Source organism: Diuraphis noxia, unplaced genomic scaffold (genome assembly GCF_037042655.1).
Source record: "Diuraphis noxia isolate RWA-SAM2 unplaced genomic scaffold, SU_Dnox_SAM2 contig0004, whole genome shotgun sequence".
NCBI lineage: Eukaryota > Metazoa > Arthropoda > Insecta > Hemiptera > Aphididae > Diuraphis > Diuraphis noxia.
Window position 1 is genome coordinate 9,537,993 of NW_028301714.1, and position 18,577 is coordinate 9,556,569.

The 18,577-nt window shown below is 36.2% G+C and overlaps 4 protein-coding genes across 4 annotated transcripts; 2 read left to right on the forward strand and 2 right to left on the reverse strand.

The window, feature by feature from the left end:
• Positions 1–1,207: 1,207 nt before the first annotated feature.
• LOC107161722 (histone H2A) lies at positions 1,208–1,817 on the reverse strand. Its single transcript, XM_015508234.2, has one exon. It carries the CDS (start codon positions 1,755–1,757, stop codon positions 1,380–1,382), a length of 378 nt encoding a protein of 125 aa, XP_015363720.1. The 5' UTR covers positions 1,758–1,817; the 3' UTR covers positions 1,208–1,379.
• Positions 1,818–2,128: 311 nt separating this feature from the next.
• Positions 2,129–2,784, forward strand: LOC149055681 (histone H2B). Its single transcript, XM_089226189.1, has one exon. The coding sequence runs from the start codon at positions 2,167–2,169 to the stop codon at positions 2,545–2,547; it is 381 nt and encodes a 126-aa protein (XP_089082315.1). The 5' UTR covers positions 2,129–2,166; the 3' UTR covers positions 2,548–2,784.
• A 1,945-nt stretch (positions 2,785–4,729) lies between these two features.
• On the forward strand, positions 4,730–5,978 carry LOC107161713 (histone H1-like). Its single transcript, XM_015508224.2, has one exon. It carries the CDS (start codon positions 5,020–5,022, stop codon positions 5,635–5,637), a length of 618 nt encoding a protein of 205 aa, XP_015363710.2. The 5' UTR covers positions 4,730–5,019; the 3' UTR covers positions 5,638–5,978.
• Positions 5,979–14,977: 8,999 nt separating this feature from the next.
• Positions 14,978–16,488, reverse strand: LOC107161714 (zinc finger MYM-type protein 1-like). Its single transcript, XM_015508225.1, has 2 exons — positions 15,747–16,488; positions 14,978–15,639 (listed from the first exon to the last, which is right to left on the reverse strand). The coding sequence occupies exons 1-2, from the start codon at positions 16,486–16,488 to the stop codon at positions 14,978–14,980; spliced, it is 1,404 nt and encodes a 467-aa protein (XP_015363711.1).
• Between the last annotated feature and the right edge of the window lie 2,089 nt (positions 16,489–18,577).

Consider the following 18,577-nt stretch of genomic DNA (forward strand, 5'->3'; position numbering starts at 1 on the left):
AAAGAATTTGTTTTCCATCAACATTAATGACTCCAAATGGCAAATGTTTGGTTGTAATTGAATTGCTCAAACTGTTTTTAAATATTTTTAAGTAGAAATGATCTTTTATAGGCCACTTGAGTACCGGCAAAGTAAATAATAAACACTGATATAAGCAATGGATAATGTAGGATAAACATTTTTTTTTTATATAACAATTTTTTTTTTATTTACAATCTGTTACATAAAATTGAACAATAAGTAAAATAGATAAGTGAATAAAGTGACTTGAAGAAAGGACAGATTTAAGAAGCCTTCCAGTGAAGACACTTTGTCAGCTTTAATATACATTTCTATAAGTTAACAATAAAGTAATATTTAATTAAAATTAGGCAATTAACTAAATTAGTAGGTCCCGACACCAACGCCTTTTTAGTATTTTCCTAGGATAAACATAAGAGTAAAAATTACACTTAATTAATGCATTGTAATATGTAACTATAAAATTCTATAGTTTTTACATGTTACACATGGTTTTGATATGTCTTTTTCCTCATCTTCATTTTCTGTGTACCTACTTATTATGTATTTATGTACCTATAGTTCTTCAGCACATTCATCATCTACAGATGTCTTTAAATGTTTCCAAGATTTTTAAAAACTTAACATTTTGTCAGATAGGTAGTTTAGTTTTATTGTTTTTTTATTTTATTATCATTATCATCATCAAATTAAGGTTTTAATTTTACATGTAACTTAAAGAAAGTATTTTTAGGTAGTCCATTCACAAATGAATCAAAATTAATAGGTAGAAATAATTTTAAATCAATAAGTATAATTTCTTTATTATTTGTAAATTGTTTTTCTGAATAAATCAAATATTAAATTTATACTAAACTTAAACTTCACTTTAAGATTATAACAAAATTTATTTATAATAAGGGTCATGAAATATTATTTACAATTTTATACAACTGAGCACTGATTATACTATTTGTTACTTATGTTAAACCATTTTTTTTAAACCTAGGGCCGGCCCATATAGTATCCGTCAGTATCGCCCCATCTGGAAAATTCCAGATGGGCCACTCCGCCCCTGCATATACCGTGGTGACACTGTTCAATTATTAGAATATATATTATATAAGAGCATTGATTGATTATAATATGATATTCTAATATTCTAGATTCTAGTAAACTAGTAAAGTAACTGAATATTGATGTAGAATTTAGTAGAAACAATTTACATTCCATTGAATATTATTACAAAAATATTGAAAAAACTACAATAACACATGACTATATAAGTAGCAAACAATAAACAAATCATCAAAATAATTGGTGGCCCTAAAAAGGACCTTTTAAACGAGTACATGTCACATGATATATCAGGAATTAATTTAAACTTTTTTCTCGGTCTTCTTGGGCAAGAGAACGGCCTGGATGTTGGGCAACACACCGCCTTGAGCGATTGTCACTCCGGACAACAATTTGTTCAACTCCTCGTCGTTTCTGATGGCCAATTGCAAATGTCTGGGGATGATACGGGACTTCTTGTTGTCACGGGCGGCATTACCGGCCAACTCCAAAACTTCAGCTGCCAAGTACTCCATGACGGCGGCCAAGTATACCGGTGCTCCGGCTCCGACACGTTCGGCATAGTTTCCTTTCCTCAACAGACGATGAATACGCCCGACCGGGAACTGGAGTCCGGCACGTGACGACCGGGTTTTGGATTTGCCTCCTTTTGCTTTTCCTGCTTTACCGCGTCCGCTCATGTTGTCTGAAGTGATGTCTAGTAGGTTAAACGTGATACTGAATGCAACTGTTGCTGAAATTAGTGAAATCATGACTTATATAGTAAATATCTGAAAAGCAATCCCATGATTGGACAAAATAAAAACACTACGACGAACAACAATAACATCTTTTGAAAGACAAAAGTGACTGAAATGTGCTGTTTTTGCTCGACATTCCTGTTAAATATAACTGTTGAGAAACAATTATTTTTAATTATTACGGAACGACCAACGACCTATTTTTACTTGACATAGTTATAATATTTCCTCCAATAAAAAAACGACATATCACTTTAGTTTGGTCTTATATACTACCGTACGGTCGATTTTTCGTCATTCAGTCATCAGCGTTCCAATCGTCTACTGTAGTATCACTCAAACTCTAAGAATGGCTCCAGGAGGAAAATCGGCGGGCAAAGCGATGAAGAAGTCTTCAGGAAAAGCACAAAAAAACATCGCCAAGTCCGATAAGAAGCGCAAGCCCAAGAGGAAAGAATCGTACGCCATCTACATCTACAAGGTGCTGAAGCAAGTGCATCCCGACACCGGCGTGTCATCCAAAGCCATGAGCATCATGAACAGTTTCGTCAACGATCTGTTCGAGCGCATCGCCGCCGAGTCCAGTCGTCTTGCCCACTACAACAAGCGTTCGACCATTACCAGCCGGGAGATCCAAACTGCCGTCCGACTCTTGTTGCCCGGTGAATTGGCCAAGCACGCCGTCAGTGAAGGCACCAAAGCTGTGACCAAGTACACCAGCTCCAAATAAACCCACTTGACGTGATCAATATACAAATAAAACGGCCCTTTTCAGGGCCACCAAATACCACTAATATTATATCATAAATTACTGCATAAAAAAATTGGTCATGTGCCTTGTACGGCGGTATAGAACATACTTAATTATTGGCGAGATAATTGTATAGGATCCCGGTTCATAATTTCGCTTTCGGGAAGACGATTATAATTTATGTGATTAAATTTTAATAAATCTCTCAGGATAGTTTATACTTTTATAGATATAATAAAAAAACAAATATGTTTAAGTTTATATAAAATATCAAACAAATTAGGAGTTATGAAAATAATTAAGTGTAGACACTATCCATCAAAATGCACTTTAGGCATACAAGTTACGACGTAACCTAACCATATAGGTATTTGAGTGCCTACATACAGTGTGTTCTTGATGGTTTGATTGATGGAATACATTTTGTTGTATATATTCATAGACACAGCTACATTTTTAGTAAAATTTTTAATTTTTAATTTTTAATGCTGAAAATATAAAAATTTAAAAATTGTTTAGATAAATTCAAAATGCCCTTTTCAATATTTTTTTGGTTAAATTAATTTGGAACGTAATAACTTTTTGAAAAATATTATTTTTGAGAATTTGCTAATATGAGTATATTTCTTAAATAATTTACTTATGATATAATATTAGTAATTTTTTGTCATACATTTTTAGCATAAATTATTTTTATCAGATCCCTCTGAGACATTGCATACTTTCATTTTAAATACTTAAAAATAAACGTTAAATATCAAAATATTATCTTTTTAAATAATACAAATTTATAATAAATGATATAATAATGCTAATATGACTGGTAATAGCCTTTAACCAACAATTTTTTTTGAAATGTAATATAACTATTTGTATGATAATATGATTGATAAAATTTATCTTAAAAAATATATAGCACTATATTTAAATTTTAAAACAATAAACTGTAAATCTTTTTAGGTAGTTGATTTAAAATTAGTTGTAAAAATCATTGGATAAAGCTTTCAATTTTATATATTTAATATTTCAACCTGATAAACGTATAATAGAAAAAAACTGTTTTAACACAAGATACTGATTGATTAAAGAGACTGGTATTTAAAATTTTTCTTTTCTACTTTTCCAATAGTACATTTTTGATTAATACTAGTTGTTTTATATTTAATTATATCTAATCTAAGGTAGTTAGTAGTTAGTAAGTAAATCATACAAAAAAACTATCTGTTTTAAACATTGTGGTTGTACCCCTTAACAGTTGTATTGATCCCGAATAAATACTTTTTTCCATCTAGATGAAGTTAATAGAGGATAGATCAATAATATATTTAGATTTTAGATAACATAAAGATAAACTTAAGTAAAATTAAATATAAAATAAATGAAATATAATCAAAATTTCTTACAGCCTCTAAACAATATAAATGATGCAAAAAAAGTTAGACCTAGTATATGTTCATTCAGTGGCGTAACTATGGGGTAGCGAGGGGTAGCGGTCGTAACCCCAAACATTTTTATGAGGTCGCAAGAGTATCATTTTGCTACCCCAAAATTATTTATATAATTTAATAAAAAAAATCAGTGTCAGTGTGTATTTACTATTTATTTATCTTTAAATAGTTGTCAGGAAAAAATACGTTATTTGTGAATTTTCGTGTTATAAAACTGTATAAGTATAATGATTATTTTAAAATAATTTAGGAGGAATAAGTTATGCGTATAAGTGGTACTCACCCATTATGCTTATTGGAGAAGATGAAGCATATAAAAGTGTTCGCTACCCCAAACATTTACTGCTAGTTACGCCCCTGTGTTCGTTTAAAATTGAGTTTCGTCCAAAATCCTTAAATAATGTATTATTTTAATTATATTTCAAAATAATTATGTTAAACACGATCAAAATTAGGTTTATTGGTAAAGTTAGGTTCGTTAAAATGTCAGTGGTAAAACGTCGTTAACGCTGTGCCTCACCAGAAACCAAAAATCGTCATTTTCGAAAAGCCACCATTCATCGGAATTTTGGCCAATTGACAATCTGTAAATTTTACAATGTTGGGAAACTCGTTAAGAATGCGTAAAAAACTATTTTGTCAATTTTTAAGTGGTCTTAGTCATACAATCACCCTTTGAACACGGTCTACAAAAATTTGATGAAAAGTACGGGAATAACGACTCGTGGTTGATTAATAATACTGATAGGCACCATATTAATCATTGGTAATCATTCAGAATTTAGTTGACTTTCCAAAAAGTCCAAAATCAGTTTCGTACTACCATTTACTGCTGATAAATCGTAAAAAATGTTTGTACAACCATGACTCGGAGAACGACATGAATTTTAATAGTTTACTAGTCGGTACGGCGCAATGTATATAGTCGATCATTTTATTGCTGCTCTGCATCGTCGCAGTCAACATTGAAGTATTTTTCGTTACAAGTAAATTCGATTCCAACATGACAGACACAGTAGTTGCATCCTCGGCTCCAGTCGTGGCATCGCCGACCTCGAAGAAATCTCCTGCAAAAAAGAAGACTGCTGCTTCTAAAGCATCCAAGTCTACCGCATTGCATCCGAGTACGGCAGTGATGGTCACCAAGGCCATCAAAGAACTCAAGGAGAAGAAAGGTTCGTCGTTGCCGGCCATCAAAAAATATTTGGCTGCCAACTATAAAGTTGACCCCGCCAAGCTGGCTCCATTCATCAGAAAATTTCTAAAAGCGGCCGTCGCCAACGGTTCCGTGGTGCAGACCAAAGGCACTGGTGCTTCGGGACATTTCAAGTTACCCGTCGCAGAGGCTAAACCGAAGAAAGTCGTTGCGAAAAAGAAAAAATCGATCGTCAAGAAAGTCAAAGCTGCCGGAACACCCAAGAAGAAGAAGCTCCCGGCCACCAAGAAACCCGCGACAGGTGAACCAGCGGCTAAAAAAGCAAAGAAGGCTGTTGCATCCAAAAAACCAAAAACGTCGGTGAAACCGAAGAAGCCTTCGGCCAAAGCAAAAAAACCAGCTCCTGTCAAACCAAAATCGAAAAAAACTCCAACTAAGAAAACTGCTGCCCCCAAGAAGAAGTAAACACCTATCTTCCAGCCCCCCCCCCCATCTTTCTAAAACGGTCCTTTTCAGGACCACCAATATTTATTGGCCAACCCTCCTCTCCTTTAAAATATAAGTCATATATATTTATATATATTATCAATTGGTTAAAACCGAATGTTGAAGTGTGTACAAAACAAATGACCATAGATACATGAAATTACCAAATCTCTTTATATATAAGCATATCCTATCTACCTTGCAATTTTCAATCATTATTAGTTTTTTTTAAATTAATATCGATACGAATTTATTTGTTTCGTAAAAAACCATGAAAATTTAATACAACGCTCTTAACATATTGTTACAATAGCAGTTGAAAAATAAAATAAATATATTATACTCATAATTCTTCTATACAAGCATTCATTAGTTTAAATTTTGACAACATACGTAAAAATCACGGAAATTCGCAAATTATTTTAAGCTAGAAATTCGTAAAAATTTTCTTTTTTTATCTAAAATTTGAAAATTTAATCCAAGGCTCCTAACATACTCGTATTATTAGAATAGCAGTTGAAAAATAAAAGAAATGCATAGTCACAATTTTTTTTGTAATTTTAGTAATAATTATTATGTGATAAGTTTAAGTTACATTATATATTTTGTATTTTCTTGTTGTAATATTTATAATACTTTTGATATTGGTTATTTAAAAAAAAAAGTTTATGAGTTATGGTATGGCAATAATTATTTTAATATAAGACTAGCTATTAATAATTTACAATAATAATAAATGTTAATAATAACAAAAATTCACAATTAAGCAAATACATTGATAATTGACATACCTATAAGTAACTATACTATACTATCTATAATGACGATCGTCTGACTAATTCCAACAAGAATAATAATTAATATTAAACCGATACAGATTTCGGTCTAAACAAATATTAATAATCATTTTTTTATTCAGTAAAACTCATTAACGGTTAAAATCTTTGCATACAATAGTTTACTAATAAAAAAACCAGTGTTACATTAAACATTTTGAAAAAAATCCAATATATCTTGATGCGGTAACATAAGCAGATTCCATTTAAAAAAAAACTATGTCAATATCTTAAAAATCAAAGATTTTGTAAGGTTGAGACCAACAATTTAATTTTTTTTAAACTAAAGTCGTTTTCTGAACAACCACTATTTTGCCGTTAACGAGTTTTGGCAAGAAACCGACGATATTATAATTGTTACATTAGGAATGGATAAAATTCGATAAAAATGTAGATCAACATTGATTCCAAATAAATAAAAATACATATTTATTATGTTTTTACCGATCAGTTAAACCCTAACGTCCCTAACTCCAGACGAAATTATTGTTGACAAGCGTAGTCGCACGTACAAGTACGTATCTACGTTTACATACAAGTTACAACATATTCATGCAATTTGTAAAGATAAGCTACCTATTTACCAAAATTGAAACTTTGTAACAATTTTTTACTGTTAATTAACTTGATGTGTTTTTTTTATAAGTTTTAAATTCAAAATTGTGTATTTTATTGAATTTTAAAACATTTTAAAAACTTTTAGGAAGGAAAAACTGCATTTTTTAAAATTTTTCATACATGAAAGTCCGTTCCCTACTAATCAATAATAATGATATTTATGCAAATACAAAAGCTTATTAGTTTGTTTAGGGAGTTATTAATTGAATTGTGTGAGCTACACTGTCACATTAAGTGTAACTGAATATTTTTTCCATCGTAAATATATAAGATTTTTTATGGTTTAATACATATAAAATCTCAATAACTTTGACGTTTGGTCATGTGTTTGTAAACTAGGAAAAGTAATAATCATATTCTAATCAAGCATTTAGTATAAAATCAATACGGCATTTTAATAATAAATATTCATACGAATATTGATGGTCCTGAAAAGGGCCTTTTTAATTTACAGTAAAATTAAATATGGTGTAACCGAATCATTCAAGTGACTGAATGATGTACTAAAAAGTATTCGGTCTTTCGGTCAAATCAATCTTTAGGTCGTTTGACGGTTTTTAATGAAACTTTTCTTTTAGACGGAATCGGATCGGATGGATCGAATAGAATGAAATTTATTATTATTTAACACACTGTTAAAGATATTTGTAATGATAATATATACATTATGATATATCATTATTTAGAATTACAATAAAATGTCAATACAGCTGCACAGATAAAAGTTGAAAAATAAAATATCTTTAATCACAATGGAACCGCATTGAATCCGTCCAAAACATCGGCATACGCACTATAACGGGTTTGCCTTCCTTCGTTAAAAACTCGGTCCTTCTAAAATCCACTAATTTCAAATCTATTCAAAATTCTATTCGTTCCCAAACCAATTCAATGTTCTACAAAAACTCTTTCTCAAATCACGACCACATCCGACTTCTAGGCAAAACTCACACTCCTCCAACTACCAAACGCATACACAAACCATACCCACTCACCTGGGTAAATCAATAACATAACATAAACCTTCCAAATAAACTTCCACCCACTAGTAGAGGCATAAGCCTGGAATAGTTAACGGCATAGCCACCCCCCCCCCCCCCCCCCTCAAAGCAAAAGCAAAAAGCAAGCAAGCAGTCTTTAATCATTAAAATACTTTGAGATTAAAGAAAATAAACAGAATATTATTTATACAACTATATAAACATTAAACAAACTACTAATAATTAACTTACTCTTGGATTCTGGACAGAAATAATCATAATCTTTGCAGCTGTATAAACATAAATTATTTAGTACATATTATAACAATTTACTTATGTCACGGAAATGAGTAAGGCGGCAACTCGCTAAGTCGAGTACAAAGATGGCCATCAATATCTATAAAAGCAAACACGACAATCAACACCGCCCTCAGTCATCCAGTAGCTTACATATAGCTATTGTAAATTGTATATGTGTCGATTTTTATAAGTAGAATTAAATTAAATTTGCTGTAATTATTTTTACCAACTTGTTCTATCACAAAATTTTAATATACTTATCACTATTCTGGTCAGTCGACTTCAACAGTACATTGGATTATACAAGATACAGTTTTCTACCAGAGGGTTCTTCGAAAGGTAAGTAAAAATTATACATAACAAATATTCTAATACATTTATTTATTTGGAAAGGAAAAACTCTCATACCTATCCCCCGTAATATATTTTATGAAGTGATGAGTTAAAAAATATATAATAATAATTTAACACTTAAAATACCTTTCAATACTATCATTTTCTTACTTCATATTTTTAACTCATTACACGTTGGTCACACTTACAAGTTATGACATTAATAAATTACACTTACGACTTGCAGTATAATATTTGATATTCTTGGAATTAAACAGAATCAAATTAAATTAAGTCAATATTCAATATGTTTAATATAATACTGATACTTAATATATTATAATAGGTTTAGAATTTGTTATTTATGTTTATCTGTTTTTAGTTTTATGTATAATGTATATTATTCTACACTAAAAATATTTAACAAAACATGCATGATATTTTGTGTAGTAGTCGTGTAGGTATATTAATTTTTAATAAATATTGATTGTTTAATATTATAATGTGGTTTCCTCTGTGGCAATCTCAGATTTGAGATCTAAATGTTATATTTAAATCCTTGCAGATTAAACTAGTTACTCAGTTTGCGAGTGTTACATTGGGGTTTTATATTAAAATACTACCTATAGTGAGTTAATTTAATATAATACTACAAATAAATGCTCTGTAATATAAACAAATTAATTTTATTTAGACCTATTGGATACTGATGAACCTCAATCCAATATTAAGCGTCGTGAAGTCCCTATAGTTTTGGAAAACTCAAGTTTTGAAACATGTGATTATAATTTTGTTTCATTAATCAAATAATTATATAATTTATAATATAAATTTATTTTGTTGGTGGCTAAATGACAGTGGGGCGGGGCCACGGGGGTGCCCGAGTAACCCACTGCTAGCTAGTACATCACTGACTGTATGGTTGCCTAATGCCAGTACATTTGACACACCAAGGTGTCGGTGGATGGCCAGAGTTAATGGAGCCGTGGGTCCGTCACCAAAGCGGTGGCATAAAGACAGAGCCGGATTAAGTACTTTGGGGGCCGTAAGCAAATTATTTAGATGGTCCTAATTAATTACTTAATAAATATAGGTAATAAACAGGTATATATATGAGTATATGAAGAATATTGTTTTCTATTAGATATATAATAGTCTTTCACCAAATTTAGGGGTGGGGGGGGGGTGATGAGTGAATACTACAAATAACAAAATATTATTATATTATATTACAAATGAATATAAAAAGATTTAACTCAAAACTATGATAAATTGAAAATTTTTATTTATAAAATATATTTTTAAATTATAAGTAAATACATAAATTATTATAACATTAGTCGCTGCAGTCATACAGTCAGCATCATCAGTCAGTCAGAAACAGCCAGCCTGTGAACACCTACTCTGCCATTCAACACTGCATCCAGCTTCTGAATCAGTACCTTCAACAGGGCAACAGCGCCCACGGGTCAAACCCGATCGCCAACCGTCAACTGCCGGTTCACTCCAACAGGACATCAGCGTCCAAAACAAGCCGCCGCGGAAGCGTCAGCAACGCAAACAGCCGTTTTCACCGCTCTCAACAGAGCAACAGCGCCCACCAAAGCCGCCGCGGAAGCGACGTCGTAGTCCAAATCAACAGCCGTTTTCACCGCTACTCCGACAGGGCACCAGCGCCCAAGGTAAGCCGTCGCGAAAGCGACGGGTATCCACCTCCCACCGTTTATCTGTCGAGGGGCCGCGCCCTCTCATTGCCGCAGAATCCCATCCCTGACCAAACCAAACCCCCCCTAAACCCACCCGTCACACCACCAGAAAATCGCTCTTTTCAGAGCTACAGTGGAAAAACCCTGAGTTTGTTACGGTCTTGCCATGGGCAAAACAGCTAACAAGCGGAAGGGCCCCGCGCATACACCCGGGAGTTCCAAGAAGGGACGTCCACGTGCCTCACCATCCCCACCGTCCACCATCCAAAAAGGTCCACAGAGGGATTCCCCCCCCTCTCCAACTCCGACGACCGACTCATCAATGTCGTCATACTGCTCCTCTTCCGACACCGAGTCAAACAAATCTGCCCAACACTCCGCCCCGACTACTAAACCTCCACCAGCCAAAACATCCGAACAACAAATCCCGACATCAGCCAAACCCAAGCAAATCAGGCCACCCCCCTTAATCTTAAACTCTGCGTCCTGGCGAAAAATCGCACCAACCATCTACAAACTTCCGAACTTCACTCCATCGGCAATTACAGCCAAAACCACATCCAATGGACAAATAACTGTCCAAACTACCGACCCCACCCACTTCCGACAAATTCAGAAAGTCCTAGTTGACAGCAAAACTGAATTCCATACCTTCAGCCTCCCTGAAGATCGTTCCCTTAAGGTCGTTCTAAAGGGCATACCGACCGACATCACCACTGACGATCTAAAATCCGAACTAGAAACCCTAAACTTCCAAACAAAATACATTCGCCGTTTCGGTACTCCCGAAAAACCGATGCCCATGTGCCTCGTACACATTGCGGCAACCCCGAACGCCAAGGATATCTTCCTTCTCAACTCCCTATTTTATCTTACAATCTCGGTAGAAGCCCTTAAACCTTCCGGCCCGGCACAATGTTTTTCGTGCCAACGTTTTGGACACGGTTCCCGTAACTGTGGCCACCTACCCAGATGCGTCAAGTGCGCAGGAAATCACTTGGCATCTGAATGCCAAAAAACTCCCGAGCAAACCCCGACATGCTGCAATTGCGGCGGGCCCCACACGGCTAATTTCCGCGGATGCCCACATCTCTTGACGATAAAACCCAAAATCGCACCACCAACAACCAAACCTCAAACCCTGCCGCCGACAACTCAATCTTTTACACCACCCCCGCCCCCACCAACAACTACAATAAAACCTCAAACCCACTCGTACGCTGCAGCCACCACCGGCCAAGCGCCCCCACCACCACCACCAAAACCGACCAGTCCCGAAGCCCCACAAATTAACCTGTCCCTCATTTTAAACCTCCTGACCAACCTCTTAACAGCCATAGTAAACAACCAGGACCCCAAAACCCTGATACAAACAGCAATACAATCATTCTTAACCATACTATCCCCCCAAAATGGATAACTTAAAAATTCTATTTTGGAACTCAAACGGCATTAACCACAAACTTGACGAACTGCGCTCTTTAGCACTAAAACTGAAAACCGACATAATCCTACTTAACGAAACCCACCTAAAACCCTCTGCCAGACTTCACATTCCTAACTTTTTTACGTACAGGAACGACCTGCCACCCGTGCGGGGCTCGCCCGCCCACGGAGGCACGGCCGTTCTCGTCAACCGACGTATCGTCCACCAACCAGTTACCCTAAACACAACCATCCAAACCTCTTCCATCCTCGTACAACTCAACGGCCACGAAGTACTTATTTCAGCCGTATACAAACTACCCGGAACCCTACTAACGACAAACGACCTTGACCTTTTGACAAAGAGTGCCGAGTGGCAAATTTCGGCAGGCGACTTCAACGCCAAACATCCGCTGTGGTATAGCCACACGACTAACGCTGCCGGCCGTGTCCTCTTTGACCACGTACAACAATCGGACTACTCTGTAACTGCTCCCTCTTCTCCCACACATTTCCCGACATGCACACGATACAGACCTGACATACTCGACATCGCCCTCGTACGACTACCCTATCAAACCCAAATCACTAACCTCAACGAACTATCTTCCGACCACAACCCCATTCTTCTAGATACACTCTGCACTCCGATCTCTTCTTCTCCACCGGTTACGAATCGGTTTATTAACTGGAAAAAATACACGACAACTCTCGCGAACTTACCGAACTCAACCACTCAACCGACCAACGACCGTGAGTCTATCGACCTGGCAATCGAAAACCTCACAAAACATATCCAACAAGCGGTTGAATCCAGCGTATACGTACCGACACGCAATCACCCGTCCACTGTAGTACCAGACTACATTAAACTGGAAATACAAGACAAAAACCGTATACGCCGCGAATGGCAAATAAACCGCGACCCGACAATTAAACGACAACTAAACGCCAAAATATCTCTCATACGTACCTTACTCGCAACGCACAATACTGACCAATGGGACATCTTTCTTAACTCACTAGACCACCAAGACGGTTCAATATACAAACTCAACAAATGTCTCTTACACAAACGTCCAGCATCTCACCCACTAACCGGCCCCGACGGCCTAGTTTTTCCGGCCAACGAACGAGCAGAGCTGATAGCCGACTCGCTCGAACGTCAATTTCAAACAAACCCCGGCCCCGACTTACCAGACGTAACCGCTCACTCCCAGTACCTATAAGGCCTTGACATCACCCGATCTAACCTCTTTACCACTCCCGGCCAGATACAAGACATAATTCGCAACCTTCGCAAAAAGAAAGCCCCAGGTGAAGACCTCATCACCAACACGGCTCTTAAATTCCTACCGAACAACGTTATACTGTCCCTTACTCGGATCATCAACAGCGCCTTCAGAATCTGCTACTTTCCCCTTGCCTGGAAAAAAGCAGTCATCATCTCCATTCCCAAACCAGGCAAAGACCATAAACAACCCGAAAACTATAGACCAATCGCCCTCCTCTCCTCCCTGTCCAAAATTTACGAACGACTCATCCTCACCCACCTACAAGACAAACTCAAAAACAAAATCCGTCCCGAACAGTTCGCCTTCAGACCAGAACACTCGACCACACTACAACTGACCAAACTCACCCACCAACTGAGCGAAAACTTTAACAACGACTTAAACACTCCTTCCGTCTTCCTCGACGTGGAGAAAGCCTTCGACCGCGTCTGGCACGAAGGCCTACTCTACAAACTCTCCAAACTCAACATCTCGTTAGAAATCGTAAAAATCATCCAATCCTTTCTCACCGACCGTACTTTTACCACTAAAATCGAACACTCCTTCTCTACTACCAGACACGTACTCGCAGGAGTCCCTCAGGGCTCCTGTCTCTCACCGACGCTATACTTGACGTACATTAACGACATTCCAACGACTCCTAAAGCCAACCTCTCACTCTTCGCTGACGACACAATGTTCTTTACTAGTAATAAAAACCCCAAACGTGCAACCATACAACTACAACACCAACTCAACCTCGCGTCCAACTGGTTCCACAGGTGGCGAATCAAAATAAACCCGACCAAAACAGTAGGCGTCCTCTTCGGGCGTTCTGATACAACCCACATTCCACCTCTAACCATCGATAACCAACCCGTTAACTGGTCAAAACAGGCCAAATACTTAGGCGTCACGATTGGACGTAAACTTACATTCAACCAACACATTCAAGACGTAACCAAAAAAGCTACCCGCGTCCGTGGTATGCTTTACCCCTTACTTAACCGTACTAGTCCCGTTCCGCTGAAAACAAAACTTAACATACTTAAACTTTACGTGACCCCCATACTTACATATGCTGGCTCTTCCTGGGCACCCTTTATCGGCCCCTCCCATTGGAGACGTATTGAATCCGTCCAAAACATCGGCATACGCACGATAACCGGTATGCCCTCTATCGTTAGAAACTCGGCCCTTTTAAAATCAGCCAACTTCAAATCTATCCAAAATTCCATTTGCTCTCAATCAAAAACAATGTTCTACAATAACTCTTTTTCCGACTACGATCATATCCGCCTCTTAGGTAAAACCCACTCCCCTCCAACCACCAAACGTTTACTCAAACCATACCCATTAAATTGGACTGACTAACATAACTGAACCTACCAATCAACCCCAAAATCCATCCACTAGTAGAGGCACAAGCCTGGAATAGTAAACGGCATAGCCACCCCTCCCAAAGCAAAGCAAAGCAAAGCATTAGTCGCTGCTGTCATCGTCGCAACTTACAACTTGTTTTGATAAACATAATTCTTTTTTCCTGGATTTCTAATTTGCAAAATTTTGGATCACATCTTCAAAGTTTAGAGATTTTACAAATTCACTTTCAATACTTAAAATTCCAAGATTTTGTAGGTTATTTTGTGATAATGAAGATCTTAAAACGTTTTTTAATAATTTTAATCGGCTAAATGATCTTTCTCCTGTACAGTTGGTACACATAAGAGAAAGATATAAACGTAACAACCATTCAATATTTGGAAAACTCTCGGTCACATTTAAATCAATTATCATCTTATACATGTTAAGCAAAATATTTTTATTCTTATTTTCGTTCGTTGTAATTAATGATAAAGACGTTGACGAAAAACTAACTCATTTGTAAAATCATCAGGGAAATCTTTTGGATACCTTTCTAATAACTTTTTCATTCCTCCTTCTATGTCTTCAATTTGCATGTTCATTGAAATGTCTGATAATAACTTAAAATTATCCCTTACGGTAGTATAAGCGTTTATTCTATGTACCAAAACACTATAAAGCTGATCAATTATAACATAAGAAGTATTTATTTTAAATGATTCTTTTGCATTTAGTTCATTAAAACTACTCTCGTTTCTCTTAAATTTTTTTCTATGCCTAGTTAATTTATAGTCTTCATTCTTAGCTCTTTTCATACCATTGCTTTCATATTCATCATATTGATTTCTTATATTTTGAAGGACAATTTTAAGACTTTCAATTAAGTTAATTTCAGTATATAAATCAATTATACCACTCTGAATGCTTTTACTACACTTATTAAAGGGTTCGAGAATATTATGCCATAATTCACACATAATGCCAGTTTCTAAATGACCGAGTATTGAGCTTAAACAAGAAGCTTGGTGCCGAGTTGATTGTTTTTGTAATGTATCATTTTGAATTTTTCTTAACGCTTCATTAATATTCTCGTAACTTAAAAATAACGCTTTAACGGCCTCAGCATTTGCACTCCATCTAGTAACTGATTTGGATTTAGGAACCGGACAATTTTTTACTAATGTTTTTTTTTTTTAATATCCCAGCGTTGGGTAGAGGCGGAAAAAAAATTGTAAACTTCTTGGACAAAACCGAAAAATGAAACTGCTTCAACACAACAATCTACAGCAGATTGTCCAACGATATTCAACGAGTGTGCAATACACGGAATATAATCAATTAATGAATTGCACTTTTTTATTTCTGCTTGCATACCAGTATAAGTCCCACTCATGTTGCTAGCGTTGTCATAGCTCTGCCCACGACAATTTTCTATGTTAATATCATTTTCTTTCAAAAAGTTAAGTAAACACAAAGCAAGATTTGCACCAGTATGACTTGTAATATGAATAAAAGTAATGAAACGTTCTACTGGTCCATCATTATTTACGTATTTCAAAATAATTGTTAGTTGATCCATATGGGTTATATCAGGAGTAAAATCAACGCTTATTGAAAAATAACCAGCTTTTTTTAATTGATCTATATTCATTGTACGAGTTTTGTTTGCAATAAGTGCAATAAATTCGTTACAAATAGTTTTGGACAAATAATAAGATGTGTGTCCTTTTCCTTGATTTCCGTGTACAGCGATATGTTGGGCTAAAAATGGGTCAAATTTTGAAAGAAGCTCCAATATTCCAAGATAATTTCCATTATGATTTGACCCGAAGTGTTCGTCCGAACCTCGAAATGGTAAACCACGTCCCGATAAAAATAATATTGTTTCAATTATGCGTCTTAACACGTTTTTCCAATAGTCACGTGTTTCGGTTAACTGTTTTTCTAATTTACTATCTATTCTACCCGATAGTTTCGTTCTATTTAGGTACATACTAATTGCCAAAATGCCAAGACATGATATCCTTTTTTCGCATGGTTTTCAAGAAATTTTTGAACATTTCGCCAATCATCATACCCATCACACATTATGTTATTTTTAGAAAAGAGAATACAATGATAACAATAAACCATTTTTTTAGTCAGCGAATAAAGTAACCATCCTCTATTACAACAATCACCATTAGGCTTTGTATAGAAAAATGCAGTTTTGTTCAAACAACGATTTACCTTAGGATTTTCATAATATTTTTTTGTTAAGGAAAAGTCAGCATTTATATTTTGAAAGAATTTTGACCCTTTTTCTATTAAGTAAGATTTATGATAAAGACACTGAGTCGGACCGAAGAATTTTGGAGCTTCGACGGACATTTTTACTATTTTAAGGTATTAGGTAAAACAGATAACGTATAACTTTATAAGGGAAATGTCTTTCGCCTTTCGCGTTTGGGGGGCAGCGATGTATACTAAAGCATAATTGGCATCGGCTTGTCGTAGGTACCAAAACGGCGTAAAAATTAACAGAAAGTTAAGACTAGAGTTCGCTTATTGATAATTGTTATTACTTCGTCAGTGCGAATGTCGATCGGAAATTAATCTTGTAGCCTTTGCTATGCCTATAGCTTTGATGGGGGTGGCTACGCCTTTAACTATTCTAGGCTTATGCCTCTACTAGTGGGTGGAAGTTTACTACCATGTATCTTGGACTTGCCTTGGTTGGACGGCCTAAGGCCTATATAGAGCTCCAGGCTTTGCCTTTTCTCCCTAAATTGATCTCATCCTCACTGTTTTGGACGGTCTGTCACTCAGCGCTGTTTACTGTGTCAAAGCCCGGATGTGATTAAACTTGGACACAGACGCCCTATGTATAAACGTACCCATTATCGACCGTATTGTCTCTGAAATGGATAGTACACCAGTTGATTGTCTAATTTCAGCGTTTGTTGTGAGGTAGAATGCTCCTGTAATGGTTCGTAATGTGGTGTTTTGGACAACCTTTAACTTCCGCCAATTTGATTGGCTCAGTTGAGGCGCCCAGGCAACCGATGCATATAGAAGGATCGGTTTGATGTAGATGGTATAAATTTGGATTTTTGTTCTCAGTGGAATTGGTGACCTCGGATTTAACACCGGGTAGAGTGAAGCTCTGACCCCTTTTGCTTTTTGCGTTGTTGTAGTGATGTGCCCGTTCATATATGTCTTTGGAGTGGTCAGTCTTTTCTTTGCAAGTATTAACGTAGTAGGGGCAACCCCTATAGTTAGCAGTGTGTTTACCATTACAGTTACAGCAGGTTGGGTTACCTTCTTTTGGTTTTTTACATTCTTTGCTAGGGTGGTTTTCTCCGCATTTTACACATCTTGGTGGGAAACCACATTGAAGCGATGAATGACCAAATCGTTGGCAAGAAAAACATTGCGCGGGACCTGTTGACTTGTATGATTCTACTTTGATTCGGACGTAGAATAGTTCGGTTGTTTCGTAAATTTCTTTGACGTTTTCTGTGCGTTTTAAGGAAATCATGTGGATCGGAAGTCTCTTGTTATTTTTGGCAAAAGCTCTGACAAAGTTTGGTTTGAACCCCATATCCTGGAGTTCTTCCATGAGTTCTTCATCAGTAACGTCAAGTGTTTACCATGCATCTTACTTACTTACTTACTTGGTAGCACGGCTTTCGCCTATATACTATTCCAGGCTTTTTTGCCTTTGCTAGTAGCTGAAGTTGGAGATGGATTTTTTTTTTTTTTTTTTAATTTTACTTTAACTTGTTGCCCAAAGCCTTATTCTCGGACGCTGTTTATGTCTCGAAGTATATAAAGAGGGGGAACACCTGCCAATGGTTCTTATATGGTTGTACCATGAATTAGCGATTCTATGAAAAGTGGCTGAGGCATTTTTTTTAATGGTTTTTTGGATAGGAATGAACCCGACTGTGTGCAGAAGCACCGAGTTCCTTACAAAGGTCGGCTGACCTAAAATTATCCTGATGCCTGTAGTCTGAACCGCCTCAATTTTCTTCCAAGTGGATGAGCTGACAAAGGGTGCCCATGCTTCTCCGGCGTAAGTTAGGATAGGGATGATGTAC